Genomic DNA, 21,894 nt, shown 5'->3' on the forward strand with positions numbered 1-21,894 from the left:
TCACACAAGTGAATGTTTCTGTCGCCAGCTCATGCATTATATATCAGGAGGCGGGAACCAATCAGAGATCCGCTTAAACTCGCCAGCCAATGAGCGCGCGTTATTTAACCTGCTGTGTCCCAGCCTCCTGCTTCCTTTGGTAAAGTCTGACATACAAATCACGTGACATGGCATTTGCCCCGCCCCGGTCGCTGTTCGTGTACCGTCAGAGGCTGCCCAGTCAAGCGCTGCGCTCCCAGCACCGGTTGCGAAGAGGCTGCCGGACTGTGAGATGTGTCCTGTCTGCTGAGGAGGACATCACACCAGAGCCGGTGTCCCCGGAGCCTGCGGTATGCGCATGTCTGCTCTAATCCCCTTATATATGGAGGGTCAGCTGGGGACAGGGCACAGCAGGCAGGGGAGCTGCCATCATGCAGGGGCAGGTCCAGGTGCTGTGAGCGGCTCTCTATGGTCTATGTGCAGGATGTTCTACCGTATATGCAGGATGTTCTCTATGCAGGTAGAGCAGGATGCATCTTCTGTGGGCACTTGTGTTATTGCTTTCTGCGCCCTGACTTGCACTTTCACATTGATGTTATTTGCACTTTCATTCTTTGAGCCCATCATGAGTTGGCACTTCCATTGCAGATCCTCAGCAGCCGTGACTAGAGCCTTGTTCACATGTAGCAGTAATGATCATGCCTTAATTTCCAGAAATCCTAATGATTCTTTCTCTGCATCTGCATCATTATCAAGGTGTTTGTCCTGGTTATGACTCTTTAACCTGCATTCATCCACAAAAAGCTGCACCATGTGAATGCAGCCTTTAAGTCTGTTTTCACACTAGTGTTGGAGTCTGCATAGGAGATCCCACTGCAGAATCTGCCTAAAACTGATGGAGAGAAGTCCTGCAAGCAGGACTTGTCTTCTGGTTTTATACTCAAACCTGATGTTTATGGGGTCCGTGAGTAGCCATTTTTTAAGTGGACAGGGTCTCAGTCTCTTGGATCTCTAGGATAACTTTTTAAATTTTTGCTGGGGAAGGTGAAACATAGAATAACCCATACTCCCCTTTCCCCAACGCCCCTGTATCTTCCACTGCAGTCTGGTACTGCTGCTGCAGGGTCTTGTTTTGGCAGAAGTCCCCACCGCACGTGACCACTATGGCCTAAGTAATGGCTCTAGAATGTCACTCATATGTCACCTGTGATGTTCTGTGGCCTCTGGTCTCAGCGGTCACCTAGGGCGGGGGGTTTACACCAAAACAAGACATCAGGAATAGGCCGCGGTGTTGGATGCTGAAGTTTTGGGGAAAAGTGAGATCGGTTGGTGTCACCTGAGTCAAACACCCTCCTCTCAGAGCCTCCATTTCTGAAATTTCACCTCTTTGTCAATATACATATGAACTCTTGGAGCAATGACAATGCTTTGTTCCAAAGAGCTCCCTGCCATATTGTCTGCAACATAGACTCCCGATTCACAAAGGGGAAACTGTATTAGTTCAGGTGACCCAAACCTATTGCCTGCAGGGTTGGATACGGGTAATAGACTCCCTTTAACCCGCACCCTCGGCTTTCTGCTGTAGGTTTGTTTGTTGAATAACCTCCTGTAGAATGGGGCTGATAAGACGTGAGGTCTTATGCTGCAGTTTTTACCTTGATTATAATTAATGGACAATTATTTTAGGATACGCCCCTCTTTGCCTGCCTCACCACCTTCTTTGTATTCCATTGTCCTGATTAGACAGCATACACCTAGTGACAAGCGTGGTTCCAAAATGGAGCAATGGTGGCATCTTCTTTCAGAATGAAGGCGCCGGTGTGCGTATGGCCTCCTGCACGTGAGTTGTGGCCTTTGGTCGTGCATTGTAAGTTATGTAGGCCTAGGCTATGTATTCCTGAGGCTACACAGTAACTTGTCATACAACATGGTCACGCTTGTGCCTGAAACAGTGTCTCTTCTTTGAGTGTTAGGTTTTTAGTCCTTGCAGGACTTTTTTCTGCTAGGACTCTGGCACAGACGTGACCCTATAGCCTTACTCTGTGGTATTCTATACACAGCTTGTGGATGTTCTGCTTGGAGACATGAAAGTATCCTGGACCTTTCAGTTGGTATTTACATTCTCACTGTGGGTGTACCCTAATAAAGGATGTAGATGTGAGGAAGTGGGGGCCCGAGTTGGGGGTATTTAGTTTTTGCATGCTATTCTTGGCTTGATTTTCAATATTGTTTTTCTAATTGCTAGCTGTTTAGACTGCCTACAACGAATGTGAAACTTTTTCAGAATATGGTGGATTTTGGGAAGTGGCCGTTATTTACTTTGCTATCACCCCAAGAGGTGGCATCCATCCGACAAGCGTGCGTGTTTGGTACATGTGCAAATGAAGTCATCTACACCACTGACAATGATGAGGTAAGTGTATTCTGGCATATACATGCTGTACCTGCTTTATCTTGTCTTAAAGGGAGTCTATCAGATCCAAAATGCTTCCCAAAATAGTACTATGTAGGAGCATAACATTCATGTAACACACCTTAGTGGCCATATATTGTAGATATGCAAATCAGACTTGCAGTTTGATTCTTATTAAAAGCCCCTCTACATGCATCCCAAACCAATAATGCCATTGTGGAACTGACACTCTGTTTTAATAGTCGCTTTGTGCTGGTTATGAGCTATAAGACTTGATACAACCAGCAATCTGTATGGCGTTCTAATGTTATATAGCTATCACTGTATTGAGCCGCCGTATACTGCCTTGGACTATATGGAGGGATTGTCCCCTAGCATGAGTTTAGTCTGATTGTAGGGATCCAGTAGCCTGCACTGGCGCTGCCACTGGTTGTCTCGTTCCGTTCTATGTACAGTAATGGGTATACATGGTCAGTTGGCAGGGACAGCTTATATACTCTGGCTCACTGCATGATATGCATTTAAAGGCGTTGTCTAACTCTTCCGTTGCAATGCAGGTCATTTATTAAAGACTGCCCTTCATGACCTCACATCAGTGGTATTTATTATTCTAACCCACTCGAAAGCGGACAGTAGTTGAATTCAGGGCATTGTCAGCTTTGCCGGTATGCATTCCGGCTCCAGAGATATCTGCACTTAGTTTCGGCACCAATATCCCTCCACTGTAAGAAAGCCAGGCCTTACAGGCTAGCATCATTGCTAGGCTGTAAGAAACATCTCCCTTCCAATGAAAGAGTACTGTCAGGGAAGGTGTTCCTGACTCTGACATAAGGCTGGCCCTTCTGACTTTGCAGTGATATCTGTGCCGGAACGAACAGCACCAAAATCTCTGCAGCTGGGACACATACTGTCCAATTCAGACTTCTAGCAATATATTATATAGTTGATGTCATAGTACATGAAAGGTCTTCTTTAATTTGGACTAAGCTTACTGTAGATATTCTGCCGGCATCCCCTTCCCTAAACTCTGGGAGTGATGTCCTATGTCAGCAGGGCTCATAGCGTTACAGACCGAAGTGGAATGTCCTTGCTCACTCCATGTCCCATGGGTCAGCTCTTCATTACTGCCTCAGACTGTGTGGAGGGGCTCTATGCTCCTATCATTATTTGAGGATTAGGCATGCTTTTTTTGCTAGTATTGAGCATGTGCTTTGTCATATTGCAAACCAAACAAAGCATAGTATAGTGTGGTATAGGGATATATGTGCTATAACAGTGTGCATGCTTCTGATCCCTTTTAGGTATCTAGTACTGAGCATGTATGAGGTCTAACCACATTCCCTGAATTAACTGTTGGACGAATTAGGCCGCCCCACAAGCTGTGGCCTGCTCTTCAGCAGTGGATGGCTGTCCCCAAAATAATGAACCAACGATGTCCCATCCAGGTCTATACAGCAGTGACCCCACTGACAGGACAATACCCATTGCAGTTTTTATAGAGGAGTGTTTCCCATCAGAATTTATCTTCAGTAAATGAATTAAAATTCTGCAGATTGATGGGGGAGGTGGTAGACTACTTTTATAGACCCCATTAAAGTAAGTAAATCCAGTGGAGCAGGTCCATGCTGGTCCTCAGTGTTCCAGCCCACACATAAGCAATACATCACTGCTCAGGCACTTAATGGCTGACACATTTGCATGCAGACTGAATGTCCATACAGAACAGGGACCTGAGTGGAGCCTCCCCAGCCAGAGATGGGAGTATACAGAGCTTGCTTTAGGCCTCTGCAGGGGTTAAAGGGGCTCTATCATTGGGAAAAGTCATTTTTAACTAATCACATCCTTGCATAGCCTATAGAAATGCTATTTCACACCTACCTTTAGTATGTAAATTGCCTCAGTGGTTTCTGAATAAGTCTGTTTTTATTTATATGCTAATTACGCTAGGTTCACACCTGCGTTCTTCTTTCCGTTCTGTGCTTTCCGTCTTCTGCATGCCAGAAGACGGAAAGCACAGACCGGGTCCGGCCGTGAGCGGCGGTGAGCGTTTTATGCTCTCCGCCGCGAACCGCATGTCCGACTCTGTGTCCGGCTTATAAAACCCGGTTTCGCGGCGGAGAGCATAAAACGCTCACCGCCGCTCACGGCCGGACATCTCTCTCACCCATTCAAATGAATGGGTGAGAGAGACTCCTGCAGGTTTCCGTCTCCTGCCTCTGTTTTAGGCAGGAAACGGAAACCTGCAGAACGGAGTTCACAACACTGATGTGAACGAGCCCTTAGACTGGTGCACGATGCATTGTGCACCCTTTTGCTATTATTATGGCACTGGCTGCTGCTGATGACTCGCTTCCTGTTTGCACACACACATAGGAGATAATAGCAGAGACAAGTGCTGCTGGGAACTTCCTGTGCTGGCTGGAAGCTCATTAGCATATGAATAAAAACAGACTTATACAGAAGCCATTGAGGCAATTTACATACTAAAGGTAGGTGTGGAATAATCTTTCTAAAGCTTATGTAAGAATGTGATTAGTTAAAAATGACTTTTCCCAGTAATAGAGCCCCGTTAACGTAACCTGAACACACTTTAAATGATCCATATCCACGTTCCTGGTAGTTTTCCAGCTTGCTGCTGGACCTTCACCTGTCTGGAATGTTGTAAGATTTCATCCCTCGGGTATCTTGATAACTTTCCTGTTATGTTATTGTGTACATATACTAGTCGTCTTCCTTTCATCTATGCTCTTCTGAATCCCCTTTTAGGTTTCTGGTCTTTCCTATTATGTATGATGAACTCTTCATGAATGCATTTTACCTTTAAAGGGTTAGTTCACACGGGGCTTCGCATGAACACATTCCGTCGCGGCTTTTCTCTCCGGATTAGGCCCAAATGAATGGACCTAGTCCTGAGGGAGGTGTCGCGAGGTGGAATCCGGGGCTGAATCAGCCTGAAGAAAGGGCAGCTCGGTTCTTTTTTTCCGTGAGCCGGAACAAACCGCTCACGGAAAAAAATGTTAGCGGTCTACATAGATCTTTATTGTGAGGGGTGGATTTTGAGGTGGATTCGGTGCCAAAATCTGCCCCCTCTTGCCCCATGTGAACTAGCCCTTCATGTGACTCTGAGCACGTGTATATCAGATTAACCACTATAACTAAGGGTGACAAATGTTAAGCTTTTATATAAGTGTACTATATCTTGTTTTAATGAAATTCGTCAGTAAAAATCCAGCGCCAGATGCAGTAAATTAAAACTTCACTTTTTATTGCATTATATGTTATTTAGATATGGGAGTGTATGGGAGACAACATGGCAGCTAGTCTATACCTACTCTAGCAAATAGAAATAAAGCTGCCAGAGAGCAAGACTGGTGATCATTGTAGTTATTCCTCAAGCACACTTAGGGCAGCTTAGTCTGAACAGTCACCTGAAGTGCTAGTTGTGCTTTGCAGTATTTTATGCAGTCACTTTCACTTATTTTGAGACTGGATCTTTTTATTGAGCTTCTAAAATGATTTTCCAGATTTGCTTTATTGCTTTAACAATGTCCCATAAAACTGATCTATGTGTACATAAAATGTAATACAGTAAGTACAATTACAGTAAGGGCTTATATAAGCGTGCTGCAATTCCTGGCTGTCAGTCTGGCTAATACCTTGTAAATCTACGGAATATACTATATACTTGGTGCATCCTATTCCAGTACAGCTTGGTTTAAGATTGCTGGAGTTGCTTAGACTTGCATTTCATACACTGATGTGTCAGGTGATGCTATGGTGTGTAGATTTTGCAGTATTCCCTACATTGGGATGTGGATATTATGACTTATGTTCAATGGGAGAAAAGGTGACACGTGCCGGACATCGAGAGTTCTGTAGGCTGTGGACATGTTCATTTTGTATTCCATTTGCAGACATATATCTGAGATATTCGGACAGATTTAACTCTGATTTAACACTGTCTCCAGGTATTTGCATTTGGGCAGAATTGCAGTAATTGTCTGGGGACAGGAGATAACCAGAGTACTATGACCCCGAGAAGACTGGATGTCCTCTGCGGCAAGAAGATCACCTGCATTAGTTATGGCAGCGGCCCCCATGTCCTGGCCTGTACTGAAGGTATGTAATGGTCATGTAATATCTCAGCCTCAATGCAGATGCCTTCTTATAATACACTGCAGGTTTCTAAATTTCTATGCTAACCTGAATAAATGGAAGAGTATTCTAAGATGCAGCCAAGGAAATGGAGGCTTTTCTTCAAGACTTTGGCCTTAACTGATGTCTGTTTCAACAGCATGTAATAAGCTTCATACATTTTATGGTATTTCTAATGTGACTGAAGACAGGGAGTGATCTCCTAGATCAGAGGAAGGTAAAGTCGTGGTACCATTTCTATGGAGATCAATAGGGTTATCTGGCTGGGGAAAACTGATGATAAATGGCTCAGAATTTGTCCAAATCACTACTTTGCCCACTACTACTCTTGGTAATACCATTTTCCTGTTTTTGCAGATGGTGAGCTTTATGCGTGGGGGCACAATGGCTACAACCAGCTTGGGAATAGTAACACTGTCCAAGCAACCATTCCTGTTCTGATCTGCGTTGATGTGCTGGCAAAGAAGGTGACGCAAGTGGCTTGTGGTTCCCATCACTCTATGGTTTTAACGGCAGATGGAGAGGTAATGTCTAATGTCAAAATACGGACTACCGTAAGAGTTGTGTGCTGTGCACGAATCCATTATTGTTAGAAGAGCTGCTGTCCATATCCTGATCGCAGTTTGCCTTGTTCATGGGACGTGATCACCTGTAATGAGTTCCCTAATGGGGTGCAGTCCTGTACTCACCGCTTCATAGGCTCTTACTGTCTGTGTACATGAGCTGTAGTTTGGTTATGCCAGTGCATTGTGCAGAATGTCTTCAATATGCCTGCCCTGCATTTTTGTCATCTTTTGTCTTTCACCACTTAGGTGTTTGCCTGGGGATACAATAACTGTGGACAAATTGGTTCTGGGAACACGGCAAATCAGCCGGTACCTCGCCGGGTGTCTGCCCAGTTACACACCAAGGTAGTTATTGCAGTTGCAGCTGGACCAACGTGTTCTATGGCAATAACAGACAATGGACAGGTGAGGTCATATATATATTAGTAGTATTTCTTTCTGTATGGCTAGGTTCAGCAACATCTTTGGAATATTGTTAGGGAGCTTTTAATAGTCTTCTGAACTAGGCAATGCTTTAATTTCTTCCTTGTTGAGGATCATTTTTGCAAATAAACCTCTAAATTTTAGATTGTCATTGTATGTTCACACAGTTCTTTGCAAGTGGATTTTGATGAGGGCTCTTGAGCCCTGGTTTCTTCACCTTGGTGCAAACCCTTTTTACATTATAACTTTTTGGCAGTGTATGTCGATCAGCCACACATAAATAACCTGGCTTTAATACGGCCAAGTGGCTTTTCCACTTCTGCGTACATTTCAGCAGGCCAGTGCCAATAATGCTTTGAGATTAGCAAACCGTGCCATTTCTCATCTCGGCTTCCATTATTAATCTGCTCTGAAACCTCACTTGCTTCGAGAGCCTTTATACTTTCCAAAGATAAAATCTTGAAGGTGAAAGGCTTAGTCCCTTTTCATAAACTGACCGTATATTCCTAGGATGTGGCCTTTCTGGGACTCTCTGAGCCTGGATTTAATGCTCTCTCGTAAAATTGCATCGAAAACAGACTTCCAGCTGATGTGTGAATTGGCAGGTCAGTGTGGAGATCACCTGACCAACTGGAGGACTGATCAATTGATCATGGGTGAAGTGTCTGACCAGGCACATCCTTCATGTTATTCATTACTCCGCACTACGCCCTGTTTTAAGGTGCTGAAGACTTTGGAGTGTACCTTGAAGGGGTAATGGCCCAAGGTTATGACACTCTACGCTATATACAAGTAGAGTATGGTCAGTAATGTAGTGTACTTATAGCCTTCCAGTCCACCACTCTAATAATTTGGGGAGGGTGCTGAGGACCCTCAGCTATGTCTAAAGATGTTTTTTCAACTTGGTGCATGCAGTGAGAACTTTTAATCTCCTCATTGACCTCCTTTAGTCATATATTTATGTACATATGGAGCATGCCTTGATATTTTTTGCAGATTTGTATTGAAAAGCCTTTGCAGTTTGATATGGCAGAAGACTTATGGGCCTCTGTGGAAGCCCTCTTACACTTCTGTACAAAACCTCCTGAAACATCTAGGACACGTCTTCAGATTTGGTCTCAGTGACTGCAGCAAATCCTGATAAAAAACTATTAGTAAACTTGCCCTTGACCTTTGTCGCTGTTGTGTAGAAATTTGCTTTCAGGTTAACTTGCACAATTCTTCTGTATTTTTTCCCCAGGTGTATGGCTGGGGATATAATGGTACTGGTCAGCTTGGAGTTGGAGGGACCGGAAACCAACTCATTCCCTGTAAAGTAGTGTTTGTTCAGCAAGTGTGTATAGTCCAGGTGAGAAGAGTGTGGATTAACTCCTATGTACTATGGCAGATGTCAAGTCTTCATGGGGGTCTTTCTTTATTACACAGCGGAAACCTGTTGGCAATGTCTGCAATCGGTGCGCTCTGATCACAGGCTTTAACCCTTTAAATACTGTAGTCACGCACCAGGTAGCAATTGAATGAGGTCCAGGGGAGTCAACCCATTACCTAGACAGCTGGGAGACTATTGAAGGCTCCCAGGCCTGTCTGTATTGCACTTCTATTATAGGCTGCCTGTAATAGAACTTTATGTACTCGAGTATAAGCTGACCCGAGTATAAGCCGAAGCCCCTAATTTTACCACAAAAAACTGGGAAAACTTATTGACTTGAGTATAAGCCGAGGGGGGGAAATGCAGCAGCTACTGGAAAAGTTCAAAAATTAAAATGGTTGGAGTTTTTGGGTGCAGTAGATGCTGGGGAAGGGGAGGGGGGGGGGTGTTTTGGTTGTCTGTCTGCCCCTTCCCTGAGCTTGAAGACGGAGGTTTGTTTTGTTTTTTTTCGTTTTTTTTTTTGTTTTTTTTCCCCACTTGGAATTCAGCCTGGCTGAATATAGGGTATCTGCAGTGCTCCTATTAACCCCTTCCCGACGGAACAGGAGCACTGCAGATCCCCTATATTCAGTAGACCGGGCACTTTCAGACACAGGGATACTTTTACATGTATTCTAGGGAAAGGAGGGATTTAGAACTTTTACTTTATTTTTTAATTTTTTTAAAATCATTTTTTTTTTTTTCCCACTATTTTATGGTAGATTCTATACAAAAACTGTGCTGAAAAATTCAGCTTATACTCGAGTATATACGAATATATCCCACAAAGATGCGTGCCAACAAATCAGGTGTATTTTATTAGTAGAGCAAACGTTTTCGGTCTTGACTCGACCTTCCTCAGGCTCTGTTCAGTGTAATTGTCAGTCACAGATGTTGGTCTGGCTAATAAAGTGGGAGGTAAATGACCTCTGCCGCCGCTATTCCGGGGCCCGCTCACTCCGTGGAGGAATAATGTGTTGCGCATGAAAAGAACGGCAGTCTGCCACAGGGAAGCGCTTCCCTGTGGCAGACTGTGCCGTTCTTTTCATGCGCAACACATTATTCCTCCACGGAGTGAGCGGGCCCCGGAATAGCGGCGGCAGAGGTCATTTACCTCCCACTTTATTAGCCAGACCAACATCTGTGACTGACAATTACACTGAACAGAGCCTGAGGAAGGTCGAGTCAAGACCGAAAACGTTTGCTCTACTAATAAAATACACCTGATTTGTTAGCACGCATCTTTGTGTGAAGCTCTTTTTCCTAATTGATACGGGGTGGGACCCTAGCTTCAACACCGGGACGAAGTCTGTATCCCTATTTGTACAAATATATCCCAATATATTGGGAATTACTCCCCATTCTGATTTTTTTTTTTTTTTTTTTTTTTTTGCAATGTCCCAATGGCAAATTACATGATACAGCTACAAAGTACAATTTGTTGCTAAAAAAAATTGAATGGAAAAAAAAAATGGTTGTGACTTCTGGAATGAACTGAAACCAAGATTCTGCAGCATGGCATATAAAAAGGGGAGTGTCCTAAAATCTTTCATTAGAATAGAGAAATGTTCAATTGATCATAACTTCTATTTAGGTCCTGATTGCCCAGAAGAACTAAGAACACTTATTCATTGTCTCCAAAAAAAATTCCCCCAATGTGTTTTTAAAAAAAAAAAAAATAAAATTTTTTAAACCCTTAAGTACTATCAGGCCACGATCCCACTGCTGATATTATTATACTCGGGGTCTTTTCAGACCCAGGGGAGGTGAGAGAAAATAATAGTTTTACTCATCTCTCTGGATCCGATGTTAATCCTAGCTGGCTTCAGGCCTGTATGATGTCCCAGACGTCACGTGGTCTGGGATATTACCATATAGGCCCAAAGACAATGCTAGTAGTACCATATAGGCCCGAAGCCTGTAGTCGTAGTAATAGCCTGTTAATGCTAGCACAGACTTTGGGCCTGTATGGCAACAGGCTGTTACTGCTACCATAAGGCTTTGGACCTGTATGATATACCAGACGTCTGGGGCATTATCATACAGTCCCAAAGCCTTAAGGTAGCAGTAACAGCCTGTTGCCATACAGGCTCAAAGCCTGTGCCAGCATTATTACTACTAGCACAGGCTTCGGGCCTATATGGTAATATCCCAGACCACGTGACATCTGGGGTATTACCATATAGGCCCGAAGCTGGCTAGGATTAACATGAGCACAAACAGAATGTCATGAATTTTCCCCCCTCGGCTTATACTCGAGTCAATAAGTTTCTCCCGTGTGTTTTTTTTTTTTTTTTTTTTTTTTTAGTAAAATTAGGGTGGTCGACTTATACTCGAGTATATACGGTATGTAACTTTTTTTTTTTTTTTTTTGGTTATGGACATGCTACATAACTAATGAACTCATTTAATTAATTATTGTGTTTCCACTTACAGATTAGAAACTGTTGAACTCTACACCATAATGAATGTACAACCTGGTCCTTCTCGGCCTAAACGAGCCAGAAATGACTTTTTATAAAAAAAAAAAAAAATTTATAATGCCAAAGCAAATTATATTGTAAGGTTTCTATATAAATGTAGGAAGTCTAAGAGCAAAATAGAGAATTTTTTTAAATTAAAAAAAGACAATAGAGGAATTCCACAGACACCTTAATAGTCCTTATGTGAGAAATCCTGACGATAGTATCTAAGGGGTTATGTAGGGAATAGAGATGAGCGAATAGTATTCAACGAATAGTTTTGAATACCTCTGCTCCCATAGGAATGCATGTAAGTTGTCAAACACCAAGGGGTTAAGAGCCGGCCACTAACACGCATTCCTATGGGAGTGAAGTATTCAAATCTACTATTCGCTCAACACTATAGGGGAAAATCCCAGTGAATTGCCTGCACTGAATTAGCTTACTAATGTACATGCAGGTCCCCTGTTGCCCCCATTCTTAGTTTGCCGAATACAGCACAGGGCCAAAAGCCTGTGTAAAGCCTCTTCTCCTGCCACTCCAGGTCTGTGACATCAGACTCTGGTGTACTCTTTCTGGTTGTACAGAGTAGAGCAAAATCTGTTATTAGAGATGAGCGAACACTGTTCGGATCAGCTGATCCGAACAGCATGCTCCCATAGAAATGAATGGAAGCACCTGTGATGTCGGCCGGACGCCGGCAAAGTCAGCGTCACAGGTGCTTCCATTCATTTCTATGGGAGCGTGCTGTTCGGATCGGCTGATCCGAACAGTGTTCGCTCATCTCTATCCGTTATGTGACCAAGAACTGGAGAACCAGCGGAGTAAGATGAGGAATGAGGCTTCTGACCCCCTGTTGTGTTCTGCAAAAAATAAGACTGAGGGCCCCCGAGAACCAGCATGTGTATAAAGGTAAGCTTGGGATTGCGAAGTGAGCTTTTTCTCACGCACAACCCCATTAATCGGAGTCAAGCAGTGTATCGTTATTTGGTCTTACAGCTACTAAACTTCCTACTTTCTACTAGATTTTCTTTTACTAATTGTGTCCATATTGTTTGCAGATTGTATGTGGCTACAGCCATACCATGGGGCTGACTGATCAGGGTTACTTCTACTCCTGGGGAGCCAATACTAATGGCCAGCTGGGGATCGGCAACAAAAGCAACCAGCTGTCTCCGGTTAGAGTGGAAACAAACGAAAGGTATGGTATATTGGAAAACTCTACTCTTATACCTAGATAGATAGATAGATAGATAGATAGATAGATAGATAGACTCTCTCATACTAGTCCTCACACCTCTGGTTGGCTCCTGTGACATAAATGAATGTGGATTTAGTAAAATTCCATCACAACTTTATTGTATATATCATAAAACTCCTGTCTGAAAGTTTTTTCTGAAATATATATATATATATATATATATATATATATATATATATATATATATATATGCTGGCGCAGCATTCATCATGGTAAATTGAAGCACATTTTATTGTCTTTGATGTGTAAAAAAAAAAAAAATCGGTCAAGCACCAGATTGACCAAAAAGTGAAATGCAAAAAGCCATTGGTGTTGGCCAAATCAGAGCACAACGCCTCACTTTGCCATTCAGATGCCGTACAAATCTGCCCATTTTCTCCATTTAAAAAAAAAAATAAAAAATCTCTCCATTGAGGTCTTACTGTACATTGCAGTCAGAATCTCACTAAGATTACACTGTAGTTCTGATGGTTGGAGAAAGCTTTCCTGTAATACTGCAGCAAATCTTCTGTTTTGCAAATTGATCTATTTTGGTCCCATCTTGCAAATGGATTTTATTCTGTCCATTTTGGCAGGGCTTTCCTGCAGACTTAGCTCTATCCAGTGCATGGTATGGGCACCGGTGACATTCTGCTGCGATAGGTACTTTCAATTCCAGGCTTTTTCTTTACTTAGAAGTCCAGTGGGCGGTCCCACTTGGTTCCAGATTTCATTGTATGTCTGTACATATAAAGATAACGGACAGTCATTTAGTAGGACCACGCACTGGACTCTGAAAGAATTTAGGCAGAAATTTACTTTAAATGACAAGTTATATAGAACTATATATTGGTGTCGTCCCTCCTGCTCTATAACATGCTGATGTACAAAATAGCAGGTTCCCTTTTAAGGGGATAATCTCCTGTCACCTTCTATGTTCATCTCAGGAACTTCTCTAATGTTAAATTTTTACTACGGTACATCGAGTAATGAGGGGTGGATTGCACACTAGAGCCCAATATAAGCACCCCCCCCCCCCCCCCCCCCAATAGGTCATCAATCTCCATCCTGGTAATCCCCTTTAACCACTTGTCAGGAACCTTCACAAGGCCTGTCATAGGAAACAACTGTTGCGTTTGGCCTGTGGCCAGTCTCCTTATGTAGTGAATGTTGCATTGCAGTCTGTGGTGCAAGAGATCTAATGATTGTATGTAAATGCCTCCTAAGGGGGCTAAAAAAAAAATTACCCTTGTACGCCTGTGAATAGAAAAATAAGTTGTAGGTTTTGGAAGGCAGGGAGCAAAAATGAAAATATAAAACCAAAAACAGCCGCAGTAGGAAGGGGTTAAGTTAAATGACGCTTGTGTCAAGACATTTCAAGACTTGTTGTCACCGACTTGTCACCGATTTTGTTTCTGCAGAATAGTGGAGATTGCCGCCTGTCATTCCTCTCATACATCTGCTGCCAAGTCACAAAGTGGACAAGTCTACATGTGGGGCCCGTGTCGGGGCCAGATTATTCTCGCCCCTCATCTCACAAACTTTACTTGTACAGACGATGTGTTTGCTTGTTTTTCAAACCCACCGGTCATGTGGCGCGTGCTTTCTGTGGGTAAGTCATGGCGGCTCCGATTACTTCAGTTACTTACTTATATGGTCCCGTCCCCCCCCCCTTCCCAAACACTGGTGGTGACATAATTTATCAGCAAGATTCTGGGATCTTATCGTAGGATATTGTCATTTTAGAAGAGTGAAGTAAAATGAGTCTTCAGTTTCACTAGTTCTCTTCCACATAATGGCGATCCCTTACATGCTTGAATAATGGCTAATACTGTAGGATGAGGCTGGATAAGGCATGTCTTATGTTCCTTGTTGTATTTAGAACCTGAAGACTATCTAACAGTTGCCGAGTCACTAAAGAGAGAATTTGATAGTGAAGAAACAGCAGACTTGAAATTCCGGGTGGAAGGAAAAGATATCCATGTCCATAAGGCAGTCTTAAAAATAAGGTAACTTTATATAGTTCTGGCAAGTGGGGAAAAATACACCATAAGGGCCCCTTCACACGGCGTAAGCGCTCGGCTCATTCCGAGCCGTACATGCGAGCGCTTCTAAACACTTCCCATTCACTTCAATGGGAGCATGCGTAAAGCTGGCTTTACGCGCGCTCCCATTGAAGTGAATGGGAAGTGTTTAGAAGCGCTCGCATGTACGGCTCGGAATGAGCCGAGCGCTTACGCCGCGTGAAGGGGCCCTTAGGTGGCGTTCACACTAGTGGGGATTTTTTTAAAAAAAATTTTTTTGGGAAGAACACAGTGTCCTGCATAAAGTTTAGGCGGGTTCACACCTGCGCCCAGTCTTCGCTTAGCCAATCCAGCAGGTTTCCAGCTTCTGCCCAAGAAACTGTACAGGAGATGGAAACCCAGCAGTCAGTCTTCAAACCCATTCACTTGAATGGGTTTGCAAAGTGTCTGCCTGTGAGAGTCTTTTGCCTGTCCGCAGCGAAAATGCATCTTTGACATAAAGTGCTGTGCACCACACTAACACCCGTGTATACCAGAAGTCAATGGCTTAGTAAGTTTTCCCCAATAATTTTATTTCAGCAGGCCCTGTAACTCTCCACATGCCTCGTGTAAGATGTGTGCTGTATGTTCATGGACCTGCCAGGTCTCCTACACTTCCTGATCTGAGGGGGATGGTTTATGGGTTAGTTCATTAGTTTTCTGGAAAAACACAAATTTTATTAAGTGTATAACGATGCTATTCTCCTTATAGATGTGAACACTTCCGCACAATGTTCCAGTCTCATTGGAATGAAAACTCCAAGGAGGTGATAGAAATTAACCAGTTTTCTTATCCAGTATACTATGCCTTCTTACAGTACTTGTATACAGACTCTGTGGATCTTCCGCCAGAAGACGCTATAGGTATTATTATTTATTGTTTATTTATATAGCACCATTAATTCCACACTGCTTTACATTTGGGGGTTACATACAGTACACAGAATTTACAGGTAAATATAATACTAACAGTGATCGGCTGGCACAGTGGGGAAGAGGGCCCTGCCCCGCGAGGGCTTACAATCTATGAGGGAAGGGGATAGAGACAGAAGGAGAGGGGGAGACTGTACAGATGGCAGTGCGGTGATAGTGTTATTGGAGGTTGTAGGCCTTCCTGAATAGGTGAGTCTTCAGGGCCTTCTTGAAGCCTGTGATTGTGGGGGTCAGTCTTATGTGTCGTGGTAAGGAGTTCCAGAGTATGGGGGATGCACAGGAGAAATCTTGGAGACTGTTGTGTGAGGAGCGGATGAGAGCAGAGCGGAGTAGGAGGTCATTGGAGGATCTGAGGTTACGTGTGGGCAGGTAGCGGGAGATGAGGTCAGAGATATATGGAGGGGACAGGTTGTGGATGGCTTTGCATGTTAGCGTTAGTAGCTTGCACTCAATTCGCTGGGCTATAGGTAGCCAGTGGAGGGACTGGCAGAGGGGAGCAGCCGATGAGGATCGGGGGGTGGGGTGGATTAAGCGAGCAGCGCATTTTAAGGTGGACTGGAGGGGGGTGAGGGTGTTTGTGGGAGTCCATGGAGAAGGGTGTTGCAGTAATCTAAGCGGGAGATTGAGGGCCTGGACGAGCATCTTGGTAGTTTCAGGGGTGAGTAAGGAGCGGATTTGATGGATGTTCTCAAGCTGGAGGCGGCAGGAGGTGTTGAGGGTTTTAACGTGTGTCTTGAAGGATAGGTCGGGGTCCAGTGTTACTCCAAGGCATCGGGCCTGTGGGACAGGGGAAAGTGGGGTTCTGTTAACTTTGATAGGTGGGTCAGGTGGAGGGGCCATACGGGGTGGGGTGAAAATGATGAACTCTGTTTTCTCCATGTTCAGTTTGAGAAAGCGGGAGGAGAGGAAGGAGGCTACGGCTGCTAAGCAATCTGAAACTCTGGCCAGCAGGGAGGTAATGTCTGGTCCAGAGATGTATATTTGTGTGTCATCGGCATAGCAATGGTATTGAAAGCCATGAGATTCTATGAGTTGGCCAAGGGTGTAGATGGAGAACAGGAGGGGTCCGTCCTAGGAGCCTTGGGGGACACCTACGGAGAGAGGGCGAGGTGAGGAGGTGGTGTGCGAGTGGGAGATGCTGAATGTGCGGTCAGAGAGGTATGAGGAGATCCAGGAATGGGCCAAGTCTGAGATGCCAAGGGATGAGAGAATTTCTAACAGGAGAGAGTGGTCAACTGTGTCAAAGGCAGAGGAGAGGTCGAGGAGGAGGAGGAGGAAAGAGTAATGGCGCTTGGCTTTGGCGGTTAGGTCATTGGTGACTTTTATCATCGTGGATTATATTGTCTATGCTTCATGTATTACGTCCCTGATTCCTTGTCATGATCAGACAGGATTTATACATTTGTGATCAAATAGTCAGAATTGGTTGATGAACTGTCTATACGCTGTACTGTAAACCATGGCTGAGATTTACTACACTTGTGTATGTTCGTTTTCCCAGAGCAGAAACTGTGTACTAACCTTTGCCAAGAGTTCCTTCAGTCTTGAGCTAAGAATCCCTTTAATTCAGCAACAGGGAGTCCTGTCGCTTCTAGGGGGTATTTACACATAGGAATATGATGTGGATTCGGCTCCTCCACCAAAATTGGGGGAGAATTTGCCGCCTCCTCCCCAAATTGGGGGCAGAGCAGAATCTGCCAGTATTAAGCTTCCCATTGTTTTCAAGGCGAAACAGAGATTGCATCCTGTCACAGAAAGAGTCCTGCTCGATCTTGCCATAGAGTCCGTGGCTTACGACTCTCCACTCATTAGGCCCGTACATCTGGGACTAATCGGCGGAAGCTTCAACAAAGTGCAGTGACCATGAGAAGCCAGCAGCTATGAGGAATTCCTCTTTATTTTTCCCTGTGTGAACAGCCCCTTACAGTAGGGAAGACCAGCTTATTCCAGTTTTCTCAGATGCCTTACAAAGTGCTAAACCTATATGACCCAGATTATAGCACTGACAAGGCATCATGGAAGTATCAAATGCCCTTACACCAAGCATCTGATGTAAAAAATGGCATGGTGGGTTTTCCAGATGTGCAAACCTTTATCAAGGTTTCCCATAAGGTGATAATGTTGGTAATGACTGACCTAGGCTGTTCACATTGTCTTAGGGTTTGTCCTGAGTATTGTCCTAAAAGTCGTTCTCATGGTCTGTATCGCTCAATAGGCCAGATATAAATAGAGGTTATTGCTCACCGTGGCTTATGATGGTTTCAGCTTCCATGCATTTCATAGCATAGCCGGATGTGGCACGGAGCAACACGATAGTTTTGTCTTGTAATGGCAAGGTTGGCGCTAAATTATTCAGGGCCACAGAAGGCATGTGTGAACTTAGCCGTACATCTACAGACAATTCCGCACATCTTCAGTATCACAGGCTGTCAAGATACACTTGTCAGTTTTGTCTCTCCAAAAAGGAACAAAATTGTGTTAACTAGAGATGAGCGAGTAGTATTGGATCGAATACCTCCGCTGCATAGTTATTAGTGTAAAAAAAGCGCCAGGGAAGGTGGGAGGGGCATCAAATTTTTACTGCCCCTCCCACCTTCCCTCGCACTTTTTTACACCAATAACTATGCAGGGGAGATATTCGATCCAATACTACTCGCTCATCTCTAATGTTCCAGAGTGATCTGTTGAAAAAGTAAACGCCATCCACATTTCTGCAATACTGGTGCATACTTTAGACTGTTTAGTTGAGATGTTTTGTCAACTTTTCTCCTCTTTACATGCAGGACTTCTAGATCTTGCGACATCCTATTGTGAAAACAGACTAAAGAAATTATGTCAGCATATCATCAAGAGGGGGATAACTGTGGAGAACGCCTTCCTCTTACACTCTGCTGCAGTCCGCTACGAGGCAAAGGTAAATCTTCTGACATCTATCAGGCCAGGATTGAGACATGGAAATTTTTATTTATTTTTTTTACTGTCTAAGTCCACTAAGGTGCGGTTCACCCTTGTACCCGGTGTCTCGTTCTTTGGTGAGTGCATTCCACCTTGTTTCAGTCTTTAGCCCCAGCAATACTGGACAGGGGACGGAAACTTGAATGGGTTTGTAAAGATGACCGCCCATGTGCATTTTCTGCTTGTCCGTAGGGAAACGGGTTTTTGGGGGGTTTTTGGCGGGTCACAGTCGGACATGCAGGACTTTGTGTCCGGTTGAAAAAAAGAAAATAAAACAGTTTCCCCAAAGACAGGCGCGCACACTCACCTTTACATACCCATTCAAGTGAATGGGTTTTAAAACTGACTGCCGGGTTTCCGTCCTCTGTCCAGTTTCACCGAGACTGCTGCCCCCTTAGCCCAATAGCAGCAGTCTCGTTCTTTAGGATAGGTTCACACGGCAGAGAATAAAGAGAAATTCCTCTTCATTTGCCACCTCCATATTCGCCCATGACGGAATGTCAATGCCAATTGAAAACAATGGGAGGCAGATTCGGCTGAATTTGCCACTGATTTGGGGGTGGAATCTGCCCCCAAGTCTGTCAGACTTATCAATGTGAACCTACTCTTACATCACAAACACAGTATTACCACAAAGGAATACACATAACATCCATCATTTCATCCACTGCTGACAGTGATATCAATTTATCTCCTCCCCCACAGAGCAAAGAAAACAAAACCCTCCCATAGACTCCAATCAGTCTGTTGCTGCCTATGGCCATGACGAAGCTGTAAAGCATGTCACTAAATGCTGTTAATGGTGCAAAAGAGAAGGTTGGGCATGTTAGCCCCCATAATCTTGTACAGAAAATGAAGTAAACAAAATCTGATTTAAAAAAAAAAAAAAGTGCATATTACATTGTTCTAATAAATAAAATTGACTATACATTCCTTTTATGTTTGCTGTGAGCTCGGCTTCCAGTTCTGAGTGTGTGGCTTTGGTAAGGTGCACTGGCTGTTATCTCCAGAGATCAGCAGGATTTGTCTGTGCTGAGTAATGTACAGATTGTGACGGCCTTCCTTTGTAGTTGCAGCAGCTGAGCCTTGTGAGTTTTGTCATACAGCGAACATATATAGCACGCAGCACTTGTACTTATAACTGTTCCAATATACAGTACATGATACAACACTGGTTCTGTATTCTCAAATATACAAACACTTTATAGTCCAAAACTGATCTGCTATGCATGGAGAAATAAAGCTTACCAGTGCATTCCCTGGCAGTCTGAAAGTGTGTAATGTTGGATGCAACAATGTGACACTACCCAGAATTCAGACTTAGAAACCCACCATAGTAAAGCTTATATGTATATAGAAAAACCCATCAATTCAGGCAATAACCTGACTCCTATGAAAAGCTACTTTGTCCACCCTTGTGTTGATGAACATGGTATCTGTACTGGATTGCCGATATCGGATTGACCTACAGGACTTTATGGTGTGTGATCCGTCCATATAATATTCAGTAGGGTTTGTCCATATGCACTTTTAGGAAGTTCTCAGTTAATACTCCCATCCTCTATCCAGGATTCTTATCTCTTGGCCAGGGTGGACAGTGGCAACAAAGAGTCTCTCGCTTTGTAGAACATGTCCTGCGTACATTGTATAGACAACCCATTGATTTATATGGAAATTGTGCAATGCTCAGTTTTTCCTGTGGTGGTGCTGTAGGGAAAGTGAACACCGGTTTCCCCTCGCATAGGTGATGTCCAGGCGTCCCAGTAGGGGTATACAGTGTGGTCACCTTGCTACCCTTCAATAGGGATTGCTATTAGAAGTATGGCCTATGGCAAGGGCAGGCAACCTTGGGGACTACAACTCCCAGCATGCATACTTGCTTTTCTTGGAAGTGAATGGATCATGTTGGAAGTTGTAGTTTCACAGCAGCCGGATTGCCAAAGGTTACTGACCCCTATACTATGGTGTGTACAAATCTTATAGATGGATTGAGTAGGTTTGCAACTGGTATTGATACTAGGAGTAGGTTGAGCATATTGGATGTCAGCCATAGGTAGCTGGTATAGACCGTTCATTCTTATGCTTCAATCTACTGTTGGAAAAATAAAATAGTGTGAATTGAACCCAATTATTTTTTTTTTTTTTCCCCTTCAGGATTTGGAAGATTTTTGCTTCAAATTTTGTGTCAACCATCTCACAGGAGTGACGCAGACTATGGCGTTTTGGCAAATGGATGGCATGCTGCTTAAGGACTTCATTGTAAAGGCTGGACAATGTGGGGGATTTAAGAACTGACCTTCCCAGCTCTCTGTATTTATCTCTGTACCGGACATTAACCCTATCAAAAGATATTAATGTAGCACAAGTATGTTAACTATTTAAATGAAGGAACAGACTAAAACTTTCATTTTAGTGTTTTTTTTTTTTTTTTTTTTTTTTTTTTTTAAAGCTTCCTCTATATTTCTATGTAGAAATCTATGATGGGCATTTTAATTTAGTACCACGTACCCGCTGATTATGGCACAGGCCGCACATGTCATGTGGTCTTGCCCACAGAACATTTGCTTACAGGTAATCATGTTATGCCGCGATCTCTTCTACGGAGACAGAATTTTATCTACAATCTTAATGCTCTTTATTTGCACTTTGACCTTTGTAGATCACATTGGCCACTATACAGGAAATCAACCTTTAGTGCTTTGTGTAGCGCAAGGCTTAGGTTATAAAATTAGGTGCAACAAAGTGGCAAAAATTGGTGATTTATAATGCAATGAGTCGCACTATTTGATCAGACGAATCTGAGACCTTTTAGTTCTTTGCAATGGCTCTGCACAGTTTTAGAATAATGCGTCTATATCACTGTATGTTTGCTTTTTATGTTTGTGATCTGTCGCACGGTCTTCCCATAAGGAGGCAAATGTTAAAAAATAATGTACCGGGGCTGTTACCAGTCCTTTCCACTGCCTTGTACAATAAATGATCTATTTGTTTAATGACTGATTTTTCTATTCGTCTATTCTCAAAGATGATGTCCAACTCGTTTTTGTTTCATAGGGATACTTATAAACAAATAAATAGCTTGTTCCCAAATGACGAAAGTTCAGAAAGGGACCAAAACAAACAGCAAATAAGTGCCATTAGTTTTGGTGCCTGATATACTGTTTAGTCTCTACTGTCAGGGGGGTGGAGTCAGGCAGGAGCAGACAAGGGGTGTGATTCTGAGCTCTGACACTGGCCACCTCTGATTGGAGCTCTGAGTCACACCCCCTGCCTGACACCGCCCACCTGACACTACAG

At 43.6% G+C, this 21,894-nt stretch overlaps 1 protein-coding gene across 2 annotated transcripts; it reads left to right on the top strand.

The window, feature by feature from the left end:
- Positions 1-167: 167 nt before the first annotated feature.
- RCBTB1 (RCC1 and BTB domain containing protein 1) lies at positions 168-21,483 on the top strand. 2 transcript variants are annotated; one of them, XM_075266027.1, is made up of 12 exons: positions 168-329; positions 2,225-2,392; positions 6,361-6,511; positions 6,905-7,071; positions 7,360-7,518; positions 8,777-8,884; positions 12,468-12,607; positions 14,068-14,258; positions 14,529-14,655; positions 15,422-15,573; positions 18,426-18,556; positions 20,752-21,483. In XM_075266027.1, the coding sequence occupies exons 1-12, from the start codon at positions 168-170 to the stop codon at positions 20,890-20,892; spliced, it is 1,797 nt and encodes a 598-aa protein (XP_075122128.1). In that variant the 3' UTR covers positions 20,893-21,483. The 2 variants fall into 2 exon arrangements, with proteins under 2 accessions (XP_075122128.1, XP_075122129.1); XM_075266028.1 differs by lacking the exon at positions 168-329 and adding an exon at positions 1,800-1,819.
- The last annotated feature ends 411 nt before the right edge of the window (positions 21,484-21,894 follow it).

The sequence above is a fragment of the Leptodactylus fuscus genome, chromosome 2 (genome assembly GCF_031893055.1).
Source record: "Leptodactylus fuscus isolate aLepFus1 chromosome 2, aLepFus1.hap2, whole genome shotgun sequence".
Lineage (NCBI taxonomy): Eukaryota > Metazoa > Chordata > Amphibia > Anura > Leptodactylidae > Leptodactylus > Leptodactylus fuscus.

Excerpts from the sequence above, each read along its gene's own strand:
- RCBTB1 (XM_075266027.1), top strand. The coding sequence starts at position 168 with ATGGCATTTGCCCCGCCCCGGTCGCTGTTCGTGTACCGTCAGAGGCTG. Across the intron at positions 2,393-6,360 it reads ACACCACTGACAATGATGAG|GTATTTGCATTTGGGCAGAA; the intron begins GTAAGTGTATTC and ends CACTGTCTCCAG. Across the intron at positions 6,512-6,904 it reads TGTCCTGGCCTGTACTGAAG|ATGGTGAGCTTTATGCGTGG; the intron begins GTATGTAATGGT and ends CTGTTTTTGCAG.